The 23,387-nt window shown below is 41.9% G+C and overlaps 1 protein-coding gene across 1 annotated transcript in view; it reads right to left on the bottom strand.

Moving 5' to 3' along the window:
- Positions 1–22,952, bottom strand: part of Etnk1 (ethanolamine kinase 1) — a 43,371-nt gene extending 20,419 nt beyond the window's left edge. The window contains exons 1-4 of the mRNA XM_036180439.1: positions 22,507–22,952; positions 8,725–8,984; positions 3,978–4,118; positions 1,988–2,130 (exon numbers count right to left, since the gene is read on the bottom strand). Coding sequence (XP_036036332.1) covers positions 1,988–2,130; positions 3,978–4,118; positions 8,725–8,984; positions 22,507–22,662 — 700 coding nt within the window. The 5' untranslated portion in view covers positions 22,663–22,952. The remainder of the gene's footprint in view (positions 1–1,987; positions 2,131–3,977; positions 4,119–8,724; positions 8,985–22,506) is intronic.
- Between the last annotated feature and the right edge of the window lie 435 nt (positions 22,953–23,387).

The raw sequence follows: 23,387 nt of genomic DNA, 5'->3' as shown, positions 1-23,387 counted from the left end.
ATTATCTCAAAACTACCAGCTCTTCACCTGAAACACCATCAAAGGATAGTAACAGTATAACTTCTGGTCAGATGTTCATAAATTTTAGGGATTATCTGAACAGTTCAACCACAGTGTGTGTCTTAGTGTTTATGCATCAAATATTAACAGAAATCTTACAAAAGGATGCCACAAGATCCAAATAGCCTTCCTATTAGACATAAAACAACTTTACTGATAAAGGGAAAACGAACACTCAAACACCCACAAAGACAAGGAGCAAGCAATACAACATGGACTCCTACTAAAAAGAGAAGAACAGAGAAACATAGAGGGGCACTTTGACCTCCAATGCCAAATTAAAGTTGAACTGTTTGTTCTCTTTGAAACACAGCACTTCACATGTGAGTTATCAACAGCAGAGACTGACAGCTGTTTAAATGATAAGAAAGCACCTATAACAGAGTAATCTGATTTTTTTGGTCCCTTATTTTTTAGTTTTATAAACAAGTTTGTTCTATGAAATGAATATGCAAAAGAAACATAAAAATAAAAATATGACAAGTTAAAATTATATTCCAAAGAAGTAACAAATTCCCTTTAAGTTGCAGTTAAAGATAAAGCTGAGTGTCCACTTCAAATGTAAGATGAAGTCCCTTCTTCAAACTCCATTACATAATGTGTTCTCAGGTCTCGCACTGAACTTAAGTTAGCACACTCTTTGGCATACCTAACGTTCCTGTCTCTTATGGCATTGAGATTTGGTCACCACTATTTACTGTAACAACTGCATAATCAGGACAGTAACCCATTAAAAGAAACTGTCAGAGTTCATGCTTTAGGGCATACCTAAGGTTTAAAAAAAGTGATTCCACACAAGAATTAACATGATCCAAAACAAAGACTTTAGCTCAGTATTTTTCAAACAATCTCCACACATTAAAATATCAAATATGAAAGACAAATGTTTTTGAAAATATAAGGCTACCATCCTTGACCCTTTAGTTGGGTTTCTGGGTAAGTTAGCCATAATTACTAATAATTCTTTTATTAGAACAGTTCCAACTTTGAATAGAAGGTCACTAATGGTGAATTTAATATATTGATGACAATATCGATAGTAATTCTTTGGCTTTAGCATATTCACAAAAGCACTTTTTTTTTATTTTAAAATATGGTCTTCCAAATATGACTTGTTTCAAAATGGGTTTCCTGTGAAAAGTAGCAGCTTCACAGTTTTAAGGATACTCTTCAAATATTTATTTTTTAACACAAATTGTACTTTTAATTTTTTTAAATTTAAAGGTGTTTATTGTTTAGCAACCAAACCTCAAACCACTTTATCCAATGAGCTAATAATGCAACCAGTGAATTTGATATGAACACAGAGAATCAAGATATGAACAGTCACACAAAAAGTTACACCAAAAGTATCAACTTTTGCCTCCGAATATTTTAAATCTATTTACCAAGGCTATTTTCTTTTTTGTTACTTCACTTGCTATAAATATGAACAAAGGCAGTATTTTCAACATCTAAGCCTCTCTCCTACATCAGCATATACACAGGAATTCAAAAGCCTGGAGGTATTACTGCTGCTAAGCTCACGGCACTGAGAGGGTTCCCACAGAAACCGGCAGTGCAGCAGCAATCTGTTGATCCCACACTCCTCCCCATTACAGCAGACATGCTTTCAACTCAAATACCCAAACAGCTTTTAAAAATATATACATTTACATATATATATTTATAAATATATATATGTACACACAATCATTTCATCATTTTACACTTAAAAAACAAGAACCATCAACTGTTTCTAATAAATCTGATGAAGATATTTTATCCATTTATGTATATATCCCTCATAGCAATTACAATGATTTTTATAACTTCAAGAAAAAAATCTCTGTGTATGTTTTTAATCCTTATTTACTGATACAAAGACAAGGAACCATTAAGAGCATACGAGCAATCAACTTCCTTACTGCTAAGGTCAAATGCCTACCTTGTTTCTCGTTGTAGATTATATTCTTACACAACAGGTCATTATGGCAAAGCACCACAGGGGAGCCCAGGTTGGACAGAATCTCCTTCATCCAAGTCATCTCCTCCTGAAGAAGCTGAGGGCTTGGGATATCGCTTAGGAACCTTTCCATTTTAAAAGAAGAGTTAGAGCTTGTTTATGTAACTGAAACTTCTTTCAAGTTAAAAATCTACTTCAAAGGTTTCCACTGAATAAGCATATATTCGTGAATTCAACAACAGATCAATGTGTTCCAAAACTTGAATAAAGGAAACCTTTATAATAATTTAAACATAAGTCACCCTTTAATCCCAGCACTTTGGAAGCAGAAGCAAGTGGATCTCTAAGTTTGAAGCCAACCTGGTCTACAGAATGAGTGACAGGACAGCCAGGGCTACACAGAGAAACCCTGCCTCAAAAAAACAAAAATGCAGAGCAAAAAAGAAAAACTCTGCCACTTCAAAGTTGGGGGAGGGATGATGTGAGTCGTGACCAGCTATGATGCACCCTTCTGAACACCTCACTTTACTGTCACTTTGTACAGGTAAGGGACTGGGACACAATGAATGCGTTAAGAGGGTTAAGTGTAGTGTGTAAAGTTACAGACTGAAGAAAATACTTATTGTAAGCACAGAAAGATGAATGCAACAAAAGAGTTCCGTTTTCAGAAAATCCCAGACCAGGGTCTGAAATGGAGATGGCACACTCACATTGCCTAGTTATCTTAACAGCAAAGCTCTACAGTTTGCCTTAGTGCAGTGGGGATAGAGTTTTTTTTAAGACCCTTTAACACAGATTTTAAGCACAAGGGTTAATAAAAAGGTGCCTGGGGAAAAGAACCCAAAAGTATGGGTGTGGGTGATCTATTTGTATAAATTTGATGGAAAATAAAATGATACAAATACAATGAGCTACTCCCCCAGCTTACTAAGAGCACCACACCAAAACTCAAACTGGTAGTCAAGTACTCCTTGCCAAAGAGCTACCTGTTCTCTTGGTTCTTCATCCAAAGTCTATCAATGACTCCTTACTTCCCACAAATTATCTACATGGGGAGATCACCAGAACACCCAGCTAATAACCTACAGTATTCCCTTTACACAGACAATCACATAGAGCCGAGCACTTGCCAAGGGGACATGACAGGAACAGGACCTGGTAACCCAGCTAGTCTGGACCCAGAGTCTGCTGCCCCCTGCTCCACTTACTTACATTTATTCTTTCTGTGTGCATATGCATGTGACACACTGTAAATTTATAGATTGTGTGTGTGTGTGTGTGTGTGTGTGTGTGTGTGTGTCCATGTTCAAGCACACTGTGAACTTCAGATAGTTTGCCTCTGTCATTCTAGAAACAGACTTCCTACACAAAGATGCAGCCTTAACACACTTTAGATAAGACATAATAAAATTTTCCACTTTTATATTAGTAATAATCACAATATTCATGATTTAAATTCTAAAGACTAATCTTTAAAAATCTTATATAAAAAATAATAAAACACCTAGGCAGTTTGAACGTGGGAGTCAAACTGGAAAAGCTAAGATCCCAGAAAGAGAATTTTCAACCTGACAATCTGTCATTTAAATAAACACAGTAAAGTAAGATAACCTACGTTTTTACAGTCCCAATATACATCCCTAGATGTTTATAAATGGAAACACTTAAAAGGTCTCTATGGTCAAGCATAATTGGTACCACCATACCCTTTCACAGTATTCTTTGTAATTATTCATAAATATTTAGTATTTGTCTCCTCTCCACCCTCCCTTTAATGTAGGGACATTTTTTCAGGGGTAGGGACCTTCAAAATGATAGGGAGGCCATTTCTGCAATGTGTTCAGAGAGCCACAGGGTCAATGCTTTTGTTCACTTTACTGCAGAGAGGAAAGCAAACCAGATTTTATATAGGCTTTGTGATCTTGCAGCACTTACTGAAATAAGTACTTAATGAAATACCTTAGTAATTTACCTTTTATTAATGTCTTCATCAGCAAATCCTGTGGGAATGAGAGAGAAGTATTTTCCCATCTTTAGCCATAGGTTAGATTTGGGGATCCAGCCATTGTGTGCATGGATAGCATGGATTTTAGCAAGCTGACGAGCTATTAGCCTGTTCAAAAACAAAACAGCACAAAAATGTTATAAGTGTAATAAAGCTGACCCTCACTTATCACCGTTAGTCAGGTATCACAACTGTCTCCACATCTCTGTGGCATTTCCTTCTGAGTTCTCAATGTAACAGTGACTCTGCCAGACTGGCTGGCCTGCACCCTTGCTGCAGCGCCAACATCCCTGCCTCCTGATGCTACACTACAGAAATGTCTGACCTATTAACATCACATCCTGCTCCTTGGCTACAAATTCCCACTGGCACACTTCCATTCATGTTAAACCCAGTTTCTCTTCTCCCTCTGAAAAATAACATCACCACAGTCAAGATACTTGTTACAGTAAGATACTACAGTAATATGATCCCAGAAGTAAAAGCTATCCTCACCAATGGTTATTTCGGGGAAAAAAAAATATTATCCCCACAAAATCTGATTTAATGGTCTTGGCTGGGATCTAGCCAATGAATGAGAATTTAAAAGCTTCCCTGATAATCTTAACATACAAAAATATTTGAGAACTCAAACTAAGAAACAGAGAAACAATTGTCATAAGCGTACGATTAAACACTTTAACTAGAAGTTTCTACTACATTTATTGTTCTTGTCTGATTTTTTTGAGATGGAGTGCCCTGTACCCTAGGTGGGCCTTGGACTATGTAGCAGAGGATGTTATTGAACTTCCGACCTTTTTGTGCCACCTAATGGGACTACAGACAAGTGCCACCATGCCCAGTTTAGCAGTGTTAGGGAACCAACCCAGGGCTTCACCCATGTTCCGCAAGCACTTTACAAACTGAGCTACATCCCCAGCCCTCTATCATGAATATTCTTGAGTTTTATTCATGTGGCTTATATAATGCTGATCTTAATCCTAAAACTCTAACCCATGCGCATCGCCAAATTTAGGAGCACAGACTGACTCAAGCCTGTGGGAGGAACACAGCTCAGTGGTATAGTACTTGCCCAGGATGTATGAAGAAGCAGGATCCAAGTGTATCATAGTATACTTTTCAAAGCAATAAAGCATAACCCTCTTTTGCTGCAGTTTTTGACTTATTTTCATGCTAGTGACCAAACCTAGGCAAATATTCCTACACCCTCAATTTTTTCTGATTTTTTTTTGAGACAGACCACACACTGTTATAATGGTTGACTTAGAACTCAACTGTAACCCAGATTGGCCTTGAACTTGGTGCAATCCTCCTGTCTCTGCCCACTGGCAAAACAGGCATGAGCCACCTTGCTCAGTTTTCTGATTTTTTTTTTAAAGTTTAATTATCTGTATATGTATATGCATATGTGTGGCTATGTGCCTGTGAGTGCCCAGAGGCCAGAGGCATTGTATCCCCTGGAGCTGGAGTTACAGGCAGTTGTGAGCTGCCTGACATGGGTGCTAGGAACCAAACTCAGGTCCCTCTGCAAAAGGTACATGCCTTTAACTATTGAGTCATCATCTCCAGCACCAAACAGCTTTAAAAAATTATGTATTTTGTTGTTGATGTTCATGTGCGTCATATGTGTGCATGTATGCATTTCAGGTGGAAGAAGTATAGACAGGCCTGGAACTTCCTATGTAGCTGAGGATGATCTCTGAACTCCTGACCTCCTGGTGCCACCTCCCAAGCACAGGTGTGCTCCATGCCAGCAAGGAATCATTCCTATTCTATTTCTTCTCTTGTTGGGTGAGGAGGTTGGGTCATCCTCACTAGCTGTTATTTGTTCTCTTCTGCTGGGTGAGGGAATTTGGCTTATCCTTCATTTCTTTCAAGTTCAGTAAAGATGAGCAAAACTTCCCATCCATAATCTTTTTCAAAATAATTTATGGTTCAGACATTATTAGTGATTCAAACATGTCTTTTCTGATTTTGGTAGTTTCTTTTTTTCTAGTGCTTAAGAAAACCTGGTAAGAGGAGTTGGGGATTTAGCTCAGTGGTAGAGCACTTGCCTAGCAAGCGCAAGGCCCTGGGTTCGATCCTCAGCTCAGGGGGAAAAAAGAAGAAAAAAGAAAACCTGATAAGCACTTAAAAATGCCATTAAAAAGTTACAACACTATCTGAAATAAACTGAATAGCAAACCAGGTTCTTTTGCTCTTTTACCCTCCTTTTCAAAAAAAGTCAATCAATTCAATATGTCACTTACTGCAAGTCAGTTGTCACACAGTATACTTCAAAGAGTCAAGTTGATATCTGGTTTCTTTCTGAGACATGGTTTTTCTATGTAACTGCTCTGGCTGTCCTGGAACTCACTCTGTAGACCAGGCTGGCCTCGAACTCAAGAGATTCACCTGCCTCTGCTTCCCAAGTGCTGGGATTACAGGCATGTGCCACCATTGCCTGGCTGATATCTAGTTTCTACCAGTACACAATTTACCTTCGTGCTGAGGACATGACCTCTCTAGTATCATTCACATATATTCTAAATGAGTAGGTCTAACTAAAAGTGTAAGACCATTTTAGTCAAACATAATTATAAATAAATGCCAAAATGTGCTTTGACAAACCTTTACTGAGTAAAAATTGTAATCAGCCCCTCTATCTATGTAGGTCCACGGATCCAACCAGGCACAACCAAAATGACTGAGAAAACAATCTCACCATGTCACACCTTGCTACACACCAAGTCCTACATAATCTCCACAAAACACTACTGCTCGGAGTGCGGTGATGGAGCTGTCCCCCATCCCAGCTGCTCCGTCTCTGTCCTCCAGGCACTGCTGTCACTGTCACATACTGTACACTGGACTGATCCACGCTGGCAGCTCTGGACTGACCGTGGAGCTACCTTGTTCTCAGATGCTGAAAACATCTATTAAGTAAAGCTTAACAGCTTTGGAGTGTTTGCACTCACAGAGATGACTGTACTGGGAGGCACACATGTTCTAGATACCTATCATCTCACACAAGGGACTCAACTGAGCATCCAGACTTAGAACCAGTGGAGAGGAGGAAATCTTGAAATGAGTCTCTCAAGGACATAAAGGAACAACTATGTAAACATTCAACTCTTTCCAAGAGGTTGCTCACAAAGATTACAATGTTTCCTTGGTAAAAAAGAAACTATAAGCAGGCTCAATTATTACATAATTATAAACTCTAAGACAGTAACAGAATGGTCTACTTTCATTTCCTCTAGTCACTTTAAGTCTAACAGTGTAATTTCTAAGCAGTACATACAACAGAGCCCTATTTTCCTTTATATTCTATTTTACTATATAAGGACTCAGTCACCCATCAATGGTATTTTTTCATCATCTACTTGTATTAGCCATGTGGATCAAAGGTTAATAACTGAATTGTCTTTATACCTTAGTTCTTCATTTACTTAAGCAGGCTTAGTAACATCTATTCCTTAGGGTTATTCTGCATCAATTTTATTAAATTAGATTTAAGCACTACAAAGTTCCAATTTTAGTAACTGCATTCTGACATTTTTAGAATTGTAATCTACCTGTTACAAATTTTATACTATTACAAAATAAAATTTAAATAAATTTAAATCTCATAGTATCCTCTGTGAAGATTTATTTTTAATTAAAAAAACAAGAACAAAGCTGGGAGTGGTGTCGCATACCTTTAATCCCAGTATTTGGGAGGCAGAAGCAGGTAGAACTCTGTGAATTCAAAGCCAACCTGGTCTACAGAGTGAGTTCCAGGACAGGCAGGGCAGTTACATAGAGAAACCCTGTCTCAAAAAACAATAAGCAAAAAAAAAAAGAAATTTTTTTCTATATTTTTTAACAGAATTTCAGCACAGGCAAATGATTTGGCACACTTCATTTCTAATCAGTTTTCACTTCAAACTGTTTAAAATACAATCCACGGATTCCTTTCAGGAAGGCTCCATTGTAAAGCTCTTTCATGAGACATTATTTACCATGCCCACTCTTGTTCTCAAGTGCAGTTGAGTCTACCTGCCAATCACCATATTGACGGCTAAAACAAGATGTCCACCTGATATTCTTAATATTCTAAAGTGTTTCGACTTCTAATATAGATATTGAGAAAAATAGATCAGACAATAAAACAAGTCTGCAGGGTGTTCAAAAACTTTCTTTCTTCAAGGGGAAGTACACAGGGTTTCATGTAGCCCAGGCTGACATCAAACTCTCTAAGTGGCTGAGGATGACCCTGAACAGATCCTCCTGGGATTACAAGTGTGGACTACCATACCCAGCTGTTAAAAACTTGTAAGAGGCCAGCAAATGGCCTGGATCTGACTCCAGAAATCCACAGTGAAGGAGAGAACCCACTCCAGCAAGTTGTCCTCTGACCACTAAAAATGTGCTGTGGCACAAAAACAACCAAACTCATATACACACACACTTCTCCCCTCCACACACATACAAATGTAATTTTTAAAAAAATTTAGTATTATTTCCTCAGCGCACATAATATTCTTTTCTAAGGGAAAAATTTAGAAAAGTGCCAGGCAATGATGGCACACACCATTAATCCCAGCACTTGGGAGGGAGAGGCAAGCAGATCCCAATGAGTTCAAAGCCAGTATGGTCTACACAGAGTTCCAGGACAGCCAAGACTGTTATAGAGAAACCCTGTCTCGAAAAACCCAAAAAAAAAAAAATTTTTTTTTGGAAAAGGAATGACCTGAAAATGGCTGGGTTGCAGACATGCTGTGGGTCCAAAGCTTCACCTTGTATAAACTCATAGCACAGTCCATTATTAAAGGTACAATAGAGTTGAGGTGCACAGCCATGAGCCTGCAACACACGGAAACTCTTCACTTCTTCATCTCGGTCGACTAACAGTTCAGTCTTGTTGCCGTAAATTCTCACCAGAACCACATCTTCCATGGTGTCACCCACATAGCAGGCAATGAGCTTGTTTGTGATCCCATCTGTGAAGAGCTGCCAGGGAACACAGAAAAGACAGAAAAATTCAATTATACATTTATAAGGATGGGACTGAAGATAACTTGGTATGTGAGTAAAATGGCAATTGGAAACACCAGAGGTTTGGGTATAGCTTAGTGTAGATGGCATACACCAGATCATGGGCTCAATCTCCCAAACCCAGGAACACCATAAGAAAAACACCTACTTTTTAATTATCAAAGATTCTTTTGGAGAACAAGAGACCATAGCTTAGAAGTAAAGTGCTTCCTTAGCAGGTAAGTCCTTCTTTGATCCCTAGCACCACTGGGGAAAGAGCCTAAGAAGCACCAGTGAGTGAGCTCACTTGCAGAAGACAGACAAGCTTGATATGCATGTATAGCAATATGACAAGACAAAGGAGGGGGAAGAAGACTCGGTGCTTAGAAGCTTAAAATATTGATTAAAGAAAAAAAATATATATGGCTCCAGTCAGCAAGATGGCTCAGAGGGTGAGAACATTTAACAGCACGTCCTGACAGCAGAGTTCAATCCCAGAAGCTAGTAGGGAAAGGAGAGCATACTGACAGCTGCCCCTGACCTCTGCTCATGGGTGACAGCATGTCTGTACCCACATATATACACAAAAAAATATTGTTATATGAATCCTAACTGGTCTTAATAAAAACCCAGAGCCAGATATCAAGGTGAAAGACCAGAGAAGCTGAGCAAGCCACAGCTACCACCTCTTACTTCACCAACTACTCCGCCTGAAATAGTAGCCTGAAAGAGAATGAACTCCTGTCTCCTCTTGCCTTATATTCCTTTCTCTGTCTAGCCATATCACTTCCTGTTTCAAGCTTTCTAGTGCTGGAATTAAAGATGTGTGCCACCACTGCCTGGCTCTGTTTCTCTTTTAGACTGGATTAATCTTATGTAGCCAGTGTGGCCTTGAACTCACAGAAATCCAGACAGATCTCTGCCTCTGCCTTCAAGTGCTATGATTAAAGTAGTGTGCCACCACTGCCTGACCTCTATGGCTGGCTCTGTCCTGTGATCTTCAGGTAAACTTTATTTGCTAAGAGCGCAAACAAAATATCACCACAAAATATAATAAAGAGTTATTGCCTCAGATACCTAATAAAGTCCAGGTGTGATGACTCACACTGTAATAACAGCACCCAGGAAAATCTTGAGTTCAAGGCTAGCCTGGGTTACATAGGCAGAGTGAAAGTGTCCAGTCTCCCACCTACCCTATAATTAAGAAACATGTCAAACTGAGCAGCAATAAACACATTGTCAAGCAAGTGGCATGTGTCTCCAATCATCAGGAGCAGAAGTCTGAGGGTTAGTCCACTGTATGCTGGTATTGGTGTCACCACGGCAAGCAAAATGACTGGGAAGGCCAACCTGTGCTGACCTTGTCTCAATAGAAAAAAACAACACAAAACCAAAAATCTTAAAAGTATTAATAACCAATACAGAGACATTTCAAAATAATATGACATCTCAACTAAATTTGATTTACTCTAGGAATGTAAAGATGGTTTAATCTTCAAATTTTCAAAATTGATGCATACACCAAAATAACAAAGTATGAATGTACTGAATATATTAAGTTTCTCTGTGTTTAAGACAAGGTCTAATGTAGCCTTGCACTATGTAGTTGAGGATGACCTTGAACTCCATCATGCCACTTCTGTTTCATCAGTGTTGAGATTACAGACATGTCATCATGCCTAGCTGTCTCTGGTTTCCTTATTTTTAGTTATTTTATATGTATAAATATTCTGTCTACATGTATGTCTATGCACCATGTATGTGCCTAGTGCCTGTAGAGACCAGAAGAGGACATCAAATCCCCTGGAACTGGAGTTACAGACGGTTGTGAGTTACCATGTGGGTGCTGAGAACTGAACCTGGGTCCTCTGGAAGGGCAACAAGAGCTCTGGATCACTAAGCCATCACTCTAGCCACATCTTACTATTTTAAAGAAGGAAAATACATGTGTACACAAACATATGTACTTGTATATAATTTACACAGATAGAGCAGTCTGCATCTATGAGTTACCTATCTGTGACCTCAAACAACCTAGATCAAAAGTATCTGAAGAAAAGAAACCACACCCACACTCAATAGACGTTGTAGGGCATCATTCCCTGCACATGACAGCATTACACTATACTAGACAAGAGTAACCTAGGTCAGTTAAAGTAGGAGAGGAAGTCCATTACACGCAAGATCTTTAGACATCTGAGGAACCCTGGAACATCCCCACAAAAATTGGAGGATGTATGAAAGGAGGAAAGCTTCATTCCTGAAGGGCAGAAATTTTTCACTATTTCAATGGTTTGTGATTCTGAACACAACCTTGGAAATGATCAATTTGTATGAAGAGAAAACCACGTTACTGGTAAAGCTGCCCTATTTATCTAAACCAGAGAGTAATGGAACCCATGGAAGCCTGCTGCTGAGTCAAATGTCTAGGTCAGCAACACAAGACCAGCCCTTACCTGGGCAAGCGGGCAGAGAGCGCGGATCCTGAGCACCGAGGCTGTACTGTCGGAACACTGAAACTGCTAACAGATTTCAAGGTGAGCAGAATCCAGCAGTGACAGGACCAACTCCAACTCCACAAGAGTTGGGTCACTGCATCTACAAAATGTTCACAGCACTGACAAAGTGCTTGACTCCCTGGCTGTTAGCCAAACAACTAAGAAAAAGGACAAAGGCTGACTAGGAATAGACACGAAAGGTAAAGCAGGAATGGATGGGGACTTAGCCAAACATAATCTGGGGCTGCTAATCTCAGAACCATCACAATGGAGAAAAACTGCACTTGGCTGACAGCTCCCTGCTATGAAGACTACATCTGGGAGGGAGGGGTGTCACTAGAGAACAGGCAACCCAGGGTAAAGGAGCTGCCTCTCTCTACATCCGCTGGGACAAGGGAAGTGACACAAGACTGAGGCCAGCCTAAGCTACAGTGAGCTACTGGCAAGCCTGAACGACAGAGTCAGATCAATTCCACACACATACATGGATGCGTATAATATACACATATGTAACAAGTCAGTTATGGCTGGGATAACGGGGAGTCTAAAACTCACTACTGAAGAGTCTGACAGCTGTGACACGGCAGCATGCTGCAATGTCATTCCCAGAACTGCGAGCTGGTAAAATGAATAGGATTGGCCAGATTTTGGAAAGGGACCTACCTGTGCTGCTGCTTCTGTGCACACAATATGGAACACCCTGTCTAGGTGAAGTAGCTGAGCTGTGTACACAGGTGTCAGCTGGGCCTCATAAGAACAAAAATTCAGTGGTTTACTATGGCCACATCTTGGCAGGGATCAAACGCCACCCATCTTTTGGTGCCACTGTGAAACGCTCTCTGTTCATGGGGGGGACACACAATTAGTGGACTTACTATTCTATGTAACATGGATGGATCTCATCTAATCAGCTGAAGGGCCATAAAAACAAAAAACCAACATCCCTAAAGAAATTCTGCTTTGAGACTGCACTACCAACCCACACCTAAGCTTCATGCTGCCATCTTAGGGACTACAGACCTGCCAGTCGTCACATAAGCTACTTCATCAAGGAATCCAGAGATCCCCAACACATAGTTTATCATCTTTCCCATTCCAATAAGAACTTACCCTATGGAAATACTCAGAACATTTATCCAAATCACATAAATATACATCTAAGTAGTCAGCTAGAATACTGTTTTAACTGCCAAAAAGCTGAAACAGCTTCAACGATATTAAAGGAAAAATAAATAAATGAAAGGACAAGTCATGGATCAAATGCTTGTGATCCCAACATTTGGGAGGGAGAGGCAAGGGGATCTTACGTTCAAGGGCAGTATGGCCTACATAAGACCTGTCACAAGAAAACATAAATTACACACTTAGTCACCCACCCCACCCCCATTTTTTGAGAAAGGGTCTCTCTACATAACCCTGGTTGTCCTGGAACTCACTATGTAGACCAGGCTGGCCTCAGACTCACAGCCTCTGCCTCAAGTGTTGGGATTAAAGGCATACACCAACCACACTTGGCAAATCACATGTTTTTTACATGATCAAATGTTTGCAGCTAAATCAAGCAGTGGTGACGCATGCCTTTAATCCCAGCACTCGGGAGGCACAGCCAGGTGGATCTCTGTGAGTTCGAGGCTAGCCTGGTTTATAGAGCAAGATCCAGGACAGGCATCAAAACAACACGGAAAAATCCTGTCTCGAGGGGGAAAAAAAAAGTTTGCAGCTATCACTCATGAGTGACTTCTTGTGAAAAGGCCAAGGGAATGACAAGATGACTCAGTGGGTAAAGGTACTTGCTGCCAAGCCTGAGGACCTAAATTCAATCCCCAGGAACCACATGATAGCAGGAAAGAACTGATACTCTTCCCTTCCCCTCATACAAATAAATTCAATGTCATTGACTGTTTTTTCTTATAGTTGTTTTATTTTTGTTTCTGAAGACAGGGTTTCTCTGTATAACAGCCCTGGCTGTCCTAGAACTCACTCTATAGACCAGGGCTGGCCTCGAACTCAGAGATCCACCTGCCTCTGCTTCCCAAATGCTGGGATTAAAGACCTGACACAACCGCCCAGAGGGTTTTTCTTTTTTATATATATGTATATGTATATATATGAAATTGTATACATGAGTATAGAGTTTAACTCTATAAAATGTTTGAGTAGACCACAGTTTAAAAAAAAAAAAAAACAGCAAAGAAAGATTAGTGGTGTAGGAATGCAGAAAGTAGGCCTCCTTCCCCTACTCTCATGGTTTAACACTGGGTCTCTTTAGTGAGATGGCATGTTCATGCAGACTCTTAGAAAATGATACACATCGGGCTTACTATTTTCTCTACGAGCTTCACTTGTGAAAAAGGACTAATCCAAAACAGTCCATTTTCCGGAAGAAGGGGGGGAAAGAGGAAGTGCTGGGGCTACATAAGTAAATTTGTTTCATGAATTTTTCTCAAACTTATTTTTGAGAAAGAATTTTGCTGTGTGGCGTAGGCAGGCCTTGGACTCCTGAACTCAAGCAACCTCCCCACCCTCCCATCCCTGAGTTTAACCCTATAGGTGAGCATGGCCATGTGCTAAGCTTACTTTCAATGACATATATACAAAGACACTACCTAATGAAGCATATACTTTTATTTAAATATAAAACAAGCCTCTCAGGGCAAAATACCTAACATTATATGAAGTTTCCAGATGCACCTTCTTTTGTTGCATGAGCCATGTACATGTGTGCGTCACATGGAGACTGATTGTCTTCCTCGGCCACTCCCCCTTAGTTCACTGAGGCGGCATCTCTCAACTGAACCAAGAACTAGCCCATACAGGTAGTCTAGCTGGCTAACTTGTCCCAGGAATCCATCTCAACCTTCTGATTGCTAGGAGCACAAGCAGCCCTACATATGCACTCAACATTTCTATTGGTACTGGGGGTCACTTACAGAGCAAGCATTTTAGCCATTTTACCTGCTGAGCCTTCTTCTCAGCCCTGATCTTATACTATGTTCTCTTCGTTTTAAAAATGCATTCTGCTGTGACTGTCTGTGCACATGTGTACCTTGTGCCCATAGGAGGCCAGAAGAAAAGTTTCAGATCCTCTGAGATTAGAGTTACAGACAGCTGTGAGGTGCAGTGTGGGTGCTGGAAACCAAACACAGGACCTCTGGGAAAAAAAGAAAAAACAAAACAAAAAAACATGTGCTCCTAACAGCTGAGCCATCTATCCAACCGCTCTTATCTATCTTACTGTAACTCAATTTTTTTCAAAAACGATTTTTATAATTATCTGTCTGTGTGTGTGCACGCACACGAACACACACATGTAACTGTCATAGACCAGTTTGCAGGACTCAGCAGTCCTCCCCTTCTAGCCAGCATGGATTCTGGGACTGAACTCAGTTCATGAGGCTTGGCAGCAAGTAAGTGCCTTCTTTACCAGCTGAGGCACCTTACCAGTCCTTAACAAAATTTGCATACTGTAGCTGTCAGGACTGGAGACTGCTCAGCAGTTAAAAGCTGTTCTTCCACTGAACAGTCTGGTTCCCAGAAGCCACACAGCTCCAGGGATGCAACACCATCTTCTGCCCTCCACAGGTACCTGTACACACATGCCATTACGCACACAGAAACATGCACACGTAAATAAAATTAAATTTGTCTCAGCCACAATATCTACTCGACATTCTATCAGTGTATGATAGTCATAGGACCCTAAATCCATCCACAGTAATCACTTATTCCCCAAGTCACATTTATCCTGCAGCCTCAGTGTGTAGGAGGCACAGAGGTCTTGTGCTCACAGGTAAGCACTAGGGAAAAGGAATGTTAAACACATGGGGTTGTTCCTTCAAAGGAAGGGATGCATAACCTGTTATCCACCCAGAAGGCTGGCTTGCCTTGGTTAACAGCCTAGTGACTTCAGTGCTATTGGACCACACCGGATCCTCCCCCAGACCATTACTGTAAACTTGTTCTTCTCAGTCAATCTACAGAACACATCTTTATAGGTGTCACATGTGTTCAATCTACAGAGCCCATCTTTATAGTTGTCACATGTAACCAATCTATAGAGCCTACCTCTATAGAGGTATCGTATATAGTTTACAAACAATCTGGATGAAGTCATGTCTGATCTTTATTTGGCTTACTTTGTGCTTTATTGTGCACATGGGATTGAGTTAATCATCACCAGGAAAGTTTTCTCCAAATTGTCCTGTGCTTAAATAGGCCTAAAATAAACTACTCAGGGTCATACTCCCTAAGTATGACAACTGTTAGATACAATCCATCACGACCATATGTGGCAGGAGGAAGACTTCGGTGTCTGAAGCCTCTAATGGTAGCATGTTTCTCCAGGATGGAGAAATATGACGCTTTTCAAAGACTTGAGAAGGAATAACCTACCAGCACACAAATAGTTTTCTATTAAGCTGAAGTTCTCAAGTGTTGGGCAGAGTTAACTTCCCAGTCTGTCGATACATACTTCGCATGGGCACACAGGTATGCATGCTACTCAGGACATAGGTAACCCAAGGCACACCCCTCTCTGGTATTTTGCTTTAAAGCCATACAAATTTTTCTCAACCAATGTTTCTCTGCACTGTAATGTGACACTTCTCTTAACAAAGAAGAGGGTAGAACTCACCTGCTAGAGATAATTCAGTAATTTCCTGGTGTGCCTAGTGAGGCACAGATCCTAAGTGCCCACCTCTCCTTCCAGAAAAACTCCCGCTTCCTCTACTCTGCCCCAAACTACTTAGGGCCTAGCTTAAATGTCCTTGTGAAATACTGCTTGCTTGTCTAAAATCACATCTTTCCTTCAAAGCTTAGCTCAGGGGTTGAGGGTAGCTCAAAGCACAGGGTTTGCCTAATATGCACAAGACCATGGGTTCAATCTCCAATGCCTGGCACCCCACATACACACACCCCACAAAGGCTGAGACTGGGTTCCCCCACATCTATGAAGCATCTTCCTAAAATTCTCCTGGGCCTGCTTTGTACTCCAGCTCACAGCACAAAGGAGCCCAGCTAAAACTTAACATTATCTTTACTTTACAAGTACACTATCAGCCAGGCATTGGTGGCGCACACCTTTAATCCCAGCACTAGGAAGGCAGAGGCAGGCGGATCTCTGTCAGTTCGAGGCCAGCCTGGTCTACCAATCGAGATCCAGGAAAGGCACAAAGCTACACAGAGAAACCCTGTCTCGAAAAAAACAAACAAACAAAAAAAAGTATACTATCAATTACTGAATTTTAGGAACTTAGGTCTTTAATCTTTTTGTGGTACTGGGAACTGACCCCTAGGCAGCACACAATAGGCAAGTACTCTACTATGAGCTACCTACTGATCCCTGAAACATGATTCCTTCTGTTCAATCTCCCATTTACCAATGAAGGGAGTAGGAGATGAAATAGAAAATACCATACTGAAACACACTTATTTTTAGAATTTTGTATTCACTTTCCTGAGTGCTTTCTAAGATACACAGTACTACTTATGTTGTGTTTTGTTGTTTTCATTTGGGTTTCTTTTAGGTTTTGGGGGCTGGGTCTTAACCCTGTAATCCAAACTGACACGGAAGTCAAAATCCTACCACCTAGAGCTGCTATATGCTGGGATCACAGACATGTATCACCTCTCCAAACAATTCATTTTATATAGATTAAAATACTTGCCGAAGATTACAACATCATCCCCTATCCACCACCAACAGTGATGACCCAAGGAGAGGACACGGTTTGCTTGAGCCAGATCACAGGTGTTAGTATCTGAGAAGTCACTAGTAATTAAGTCCCCTAACCACAGTTAAATCATTACATCAAAAATGCATGGATAGTTTTTAAAAAACAAATCAAAGCAGGGCAGTGGTGGCACACACCTTTAATCCCAGCACTCAGGAGGCAGAGACAGAACTCTGTGAGTTCGAGGTCAGCCTGGTCTACAGAGCAAGATCCAGGAAAGGTGTAAAGCTACACAGAGAAACCCTGTCTTGAAAAACCGAAAAGAAAAAAAAATCAATTGCACCTATCTCTCCCACCTTTGTACATTATTTTTCTAAGATTAAAAACAGAATAGGAAGCTAGGTGATGGTAGTAGACGCCTTTAATCCCGGGACTCGGGAGGCAGAGGCAGGCTGATCTCTGTGAGTTCAAGGCCAGCCTGGGCTACAAAGTTGAGTTCCAGGACAGCCAGGACTGTTAAGACAGAGAAACCCTGTCTCGAAAAACCAGGGGGGGGGGGGGGGGGGAAACAAATAGGAAACAAACAATTGAACTTGAGTAAAGGCAGAAAAATGAGCAAGGTTTTAAAAAAAAATGTATAAATGGAAAACCACAATAAAACAATAATTTTGTGTGCTGGAATTATAAATCTGGCTTATGCTTCAAAGTCAGAGATTTCAAACACATAGAGAAATATGGACAAGGCTGGGGGTGCAGCTTAATGGAAGAGCTTAACAGCAAACACTGATCTCAGCAGCACAGGGAGGCACAGACTTGTGTCACAGGAGTCGCTTCCTTGTGTTCTTGTCTCGTCTTTGCATGTGAAACCATTTGAATAGTCATTCAAAAACATCACATACATATTCTGATTTGTCTCGGGTTGGGAATTTCAAAGAGCAGATGTTTTTGATTTAGGCCCTACACAGCCTGTGCTCAGCAGCGTTAATTATCATGAACTAGCATTTATTTCACCCTCACAAGCCTCAGGGGTAAGGGAATTGTTTATTGGATCCATTTTACAGCTAAGGATAATAAAGCTTAGAAAGGTTAAGAAAGCTGGCCAGAAGGCAAGTTTTGTAACTCATACCTATAATACCAACATTTCAGAGGCTGAAGGACTGCCTTGTAAGTTCCTGTCTAGCCTGGGCAATTGAATGAGACTGTCTCAGAAAGAAATAGAACAAAACTTGAGCAGTGAAACAAGCTAATAAAGTGAGGGCACAGACACAACCCCATCTTCACAACAGCCAGCTACTAGAGGAAACAATTCCCAAGCAAGTTTCCTGAGATGCTATAGCAGACAGATGTTGGGGGGTGGTTAGGTGTGTGTCCACCACAACTACATCATCATTATGTATGAGCTCACATATGTGCGAGGGTAGAAACATGTACAGGCATGACGCAAGTGTGTAGGGAAGCCCGGAATTGACATCAGGTGTCTACTTCAATCAAGCTCCACTGTATTCATTAAACCAGGATCCCTCACTGAACCCTGAGCTGGATGCTCCAGGAATCCTCTCTCTCTGCCTCCAAGTGCTGGGGAAGAGAGATGTTCACTACAACCTCTGTAACTAAAATGGTCTCCCTAGCCTATCAAGCCTTTGCTAGTACATCGTTAGCTACAAACTAAGGAAGAACTTAACGCTGCTCAAACACTGCACTCAGGAAGCCCTAAAGTGACCCAGTGAACATTCAAGACACTAAGCCAGCTTTTTCAAAGGGGAAAAAAAACTGAGGGGTTGGGGATTTAGCTCAGTGGTAGAGTACTTGCCTAGCAAGCTCAAGGCCCTGGGTTCGATCCTCAGCTCAAAAAAAAAAAAACTGGCTGTGCATGGTAACTTGTCAATTTCTAAGGCTGAGGCAGGAAGATCTAAGAAAATAACAATAGAAAGAAAAAACAATTAAGTCTCTGTTCCTTTAGACATAATAACTATCTCCCAAAATGTAGACACATGAAAAAGCCACAGTCAAATGAGGGAGATGCTGCATAACAAAAGGAGTTCCTGCCTTTTTCTAAAACTGTAGCATATGTGAAAGGAAATGCAAATGTGTTCAGGAGAGCTCAAAGCAGTCTTCCTCTGAACTATGGCAGTTGTTTAAGAAATTAATCTTGCACAGGCATGGCTTCCCTGCCTCAATCACCACATATACACATAACCTTTCTAGGTCAAGGAGCAGTAATTCCTAAGATAAGTCCCTCCAGATCTGTCACCTACACAGGGCTCAGTTTCACTATAATACCCTCACAGGACAGTTGGAGAATGCAGGGGGAAGGGCTTTTTAGACAAGGCAGTATGAAACAGAACTACTCTACCTATGCAGAAATCTAACTCCCAAAAACACATGAAAGCCCTCCTTATAGTGTGTTGTTACTTCTAATGAGGACAGCTTCATCTAAAACCCAGTGAGTTCCGAGTGGAGACTAACTCTATCACTGGGACCGCATCTAACTCTTCTTGGATCTTGGCCTGTTTCTACATGTTTTCCTATTCTACATGTTGCTATTATAGGAGTAACTCCCAGGAAAGATAAGGGTTGTCAAAAAAAAAAAAAAAAAAAAGCTTCTAAAATATATTTAGAGAATATTTTTAGTATGTTTTTTTCTGGGGTGGTGGTGGTGGTAAGACAGAGTCTCAAGTAGCTCATGCTGGCCTGGAACTCCTAATGTAAAGCCTTAGGAACAACCTTGAACTCCTGATCCAGTCTCCACTACATGCAGCCAAGAAAAATGTTAGTTTGGGGGGGAAAAAACAGGTGAGAACTTGGGGGCATAGGCCAGTGGTAGAAAGCTTATGTAGTATGTACTAGGCTTCATTCCCATAAGCAGACACAGAAAGGGGAGGGGGGAACATACCAAAAAAGGCTATTATTGATTCCAGCTGACCAGAAATTAGACTTTTTTTTGGCTACAGCATACATGCTTCCCTTTCTGAAGTGAGGTAGGATTATCATCTTTACAGTGCAAGAGACATAAAATGTCAAAAAGAACTATAACCATTAAGAAATACAGGCAGGCTGTAGTGACAAAAACCTTTAAGCCCAACACTCAGGAAGCCAAAGCCAGCCTGGTCTACAGGGCCAGTTTCCAGACCAGATAGAAACAACAAAAACAGAATTACTAAACAAAGCCCCAAGGCATCATTAGTTTATAATGCCCTAGTATGTGTAAAGTCCACTCTATTGAGCTGGGAGGTAAATAAATAACCATAACCTTGGCTTACTAATGGCTCAGCTTCTGATCCATGAGTTCTGCTTGCACAGGAGGAAATGAATTTCTAATTATCAATTCTAGAGAGAAGTGAGTGATGTCACTCTCAAATATACAGGTTACATGTTCAGGTTATGAACCCAAAGGTTAAAGTTAATAGTCACAACACAGGCCAATAACAGTGGCAAAAACCTACATCTCACGACAATGGAAGCCTGAAACAGGATTGCCAGCTGAGTGAACAATCTAGCCACCTTGTCTCAAAAAAAAATTAAAAAAAATAAAAAATAAATAAAAAAATAAAATTGCTACATATAAATTACTTAACCTGATTTCCTGTACAATAACCAAAATAGTTTTATGTCTCCCGCCCCCCCACTTTTTTTTTTTTTTTTTTACATGTACCCTGCTTTCCTTCACTAAATTTCACATGAACTAAGAGAAGGCACCTACCTAATATGGTTTCCTAGGCAACGATTTAAAAGAATATAGCTCAATCTGGCACACAGCACTCCATCCAATAGCTATTACCACTATTCTACACACAAGGAAATCAAAGGAAATTCCAAGCTTCAAAGTTTCAAACTTTAGAAGTCACTGATGAAAAATAACAGTTGCCAGCACTGCAGTTTACCAGGAAGCAGCACTGCTTTTAATTAGTAAAATATTTTCCAGAAGTAAATTTCATTACATTTTAAAACCCTCTCAAACAAGTGAATACGCACTATAGTATTCAAGTGAATACGCACTATAGTGCAGCATGTGGGCTACAGACCAGCTCAGTGGCATTTGCCTGGGAACTCAAACAGCCTCTGCATTCCCAGCACTGCAAAAAATACACACATAAACACGTTTCCATTTGAAAAGCACTTCCTTGAAGGAAATGTAATAATTTTCCAAGTTATATATAAAAATCATTTAGAGGGGCAGGAGAGATGGCTCAGTGGTTGGGAGCGTCGCCTGCTCTTCTAGAGGATCTGGGGTTCAATTCCTAGCACCCACATGGCAACTAACAACTGTCTGTAACTCCAAGATCTACCTCCCCCCCAAAAAATACGTAGGCAAAACACAATTTTTAAAAAAAATCATTTTGAATCCACTATTTCTTCTATACTTAGCTAACAAGCTTGCCTTAAAATTCAAAGTCTTCTGTCTAACAAGTTTCTTCCCCACAACATATGGGTCCCTTTAATCTGCTCAGAACTCTTCTAGCAAGAACCGAAACTAAAACTCATGAAAGTCCCAAGTGTCAGGAACTCCTCTGAACCCTAGATACTGCTCATGTTTTAAATATACTAAAAATAATTCAACAAAATTAAATTAATAAACCTTGTATAAACCCCACAATTTATTGGAGTCATGAAAATAAAGCAGATGACTCGAATAATCCAAATAAATGTTCCCCCATTATTGCTCAAATCTAAAACAAGCCGTTAAAAAAAAAAAAAATACTAATTTGGTTTTCTGTCTGTTTGCAAGAAAAAAAGGAAGTTCATCTTGGTAATTCCTAAAGAAGTGTACTGCAAAAACTAAAACCAAATCACATCAAATAAACTCTGGGTATGAGGAATTATAACTTACAAGTGTTTTGTTGTTGTTCTTGTTTTAATCCTAGAGTTTTCGGGATTTTTCTCCTGAGAATTTTTGTCTTTAAACACACTGGCTCACGAAAATATCCCCAGGTCACTCTAACCTAAGGCTTTAATTTTACTAAGACTTTACAAATTTAGAAACACCAACTCAAGCCTTCAAATAAACGTACAGAACAGCGTTCCCTAGCATCCTTGGCGTGGGCAGCAGGTCCACGGTCACTCCGCTTTGGAATGGGGTTCTCCCTCTGCTCGGAGGATGTGGGAAGATCCCAGGCTGGATAAGGCAGGGATGGGAGGGAAGCGCAGGGGAGGGAGGGCAGCGCCGTGAGGACCGCGGGAGGCGGATGGGCAGCGGGGTCTGGGGAGGAGAGGAAGGAGCCCTCACGACAAGGGCAGGGGCAGCCATCCCCGGGAGCCTCTCCCGGGGGCCGGGCAGGCGTCGCTGACGCGGCGGCTCCGGGAGGAAACGCGGTACCCGCCCGGCCTCACCTGCAGGGTCACCTCGCGGGGGTCCCAGTGCGGCCGCAGGTGCCGCAGCAGGCTCAGGGCGCCGTCGCGGCAGCGCTGCTCCTCCTGGTCCTGCACCGTCACGTCGAGCTTCGGCACCTCGGGCGAGCCGGGCGGGACGTGGATGTAATTGGCCATGGCCCAGGCGACGGCGGACACGACCACGACCACGGCGACGGCGACCACGAGCGCGACGGGCGCCGGCAGGCTGCTGGACCCTTCCGTCCCGGGGCGCCCTCGGCGGAGGGCTGCGGCCGCTCGGACGCACGGGCGGGCGGCGGAGGCGACGGGGCGGACGGCCGGGGTGCGCAGTGCAGCGACGCGGAGGACCGGCCGCTCTCGGGAAGATGCCTCAGTGCTCTCGTCCGCGGGCAGCCGCGGAGCATGCCGGGACTGGCCTGACGCTGGCGTCACGCCGGGGGCGGAGCCTCGGCTGCGTCAGGCGGTCGGCGGGGTGGCGAACCCCGCGGCACAATGGGCGGGCCGCGGGGCTCTCGGGGATTGGGGTCTCGGGGAGCGCGCACTGCCAGGCGCTCCGCTACTGGGGGGCAGGCTGGGCTTCTGCACCCGAAGGAGCCCGAATGTTGCCGAGCCCTGCCGGAGCGCTAACGAGCCTGGCCGAACTGTGCCGAACCCTGCCGGAGCTCTAACGAGCCTTGCCCGAGCCCTCCCGGGGTCCTGCCGAACTCAGCCGAGCCCTGCCGGAGTACCGTCGAGCTTTGCCGAGCCCTGCCGAACTCTACTGATGTCCTGTGGAGCGATACCCAGCCCTGTCTGGCGCTAATAGAGCGACACATTTCTAGATCAATAGGGTCATGGGCTCCGGCCTTACTTAGGGCTGAGGTTTTTGCGGGGTGCAGAGG

The sequence above is a fragment of the Onychomys torridus genome, chromosome 3 (genome assembly GCF_903995425.1).
Source record: "Onychomys torridus chromosome 3, mOncTor1.1, whole genome shotgun sequence".
In the NCBI taxonomy this organism is placed as follows: Eukaryota; Metazoa; Chordata; class Mammalia; order Rodentia; family Cricetidae; genus Onychomys; species Onychomys torridus.
This window is presented reverse-complemented; position numbering and strand designations above follow the sequence as displayed.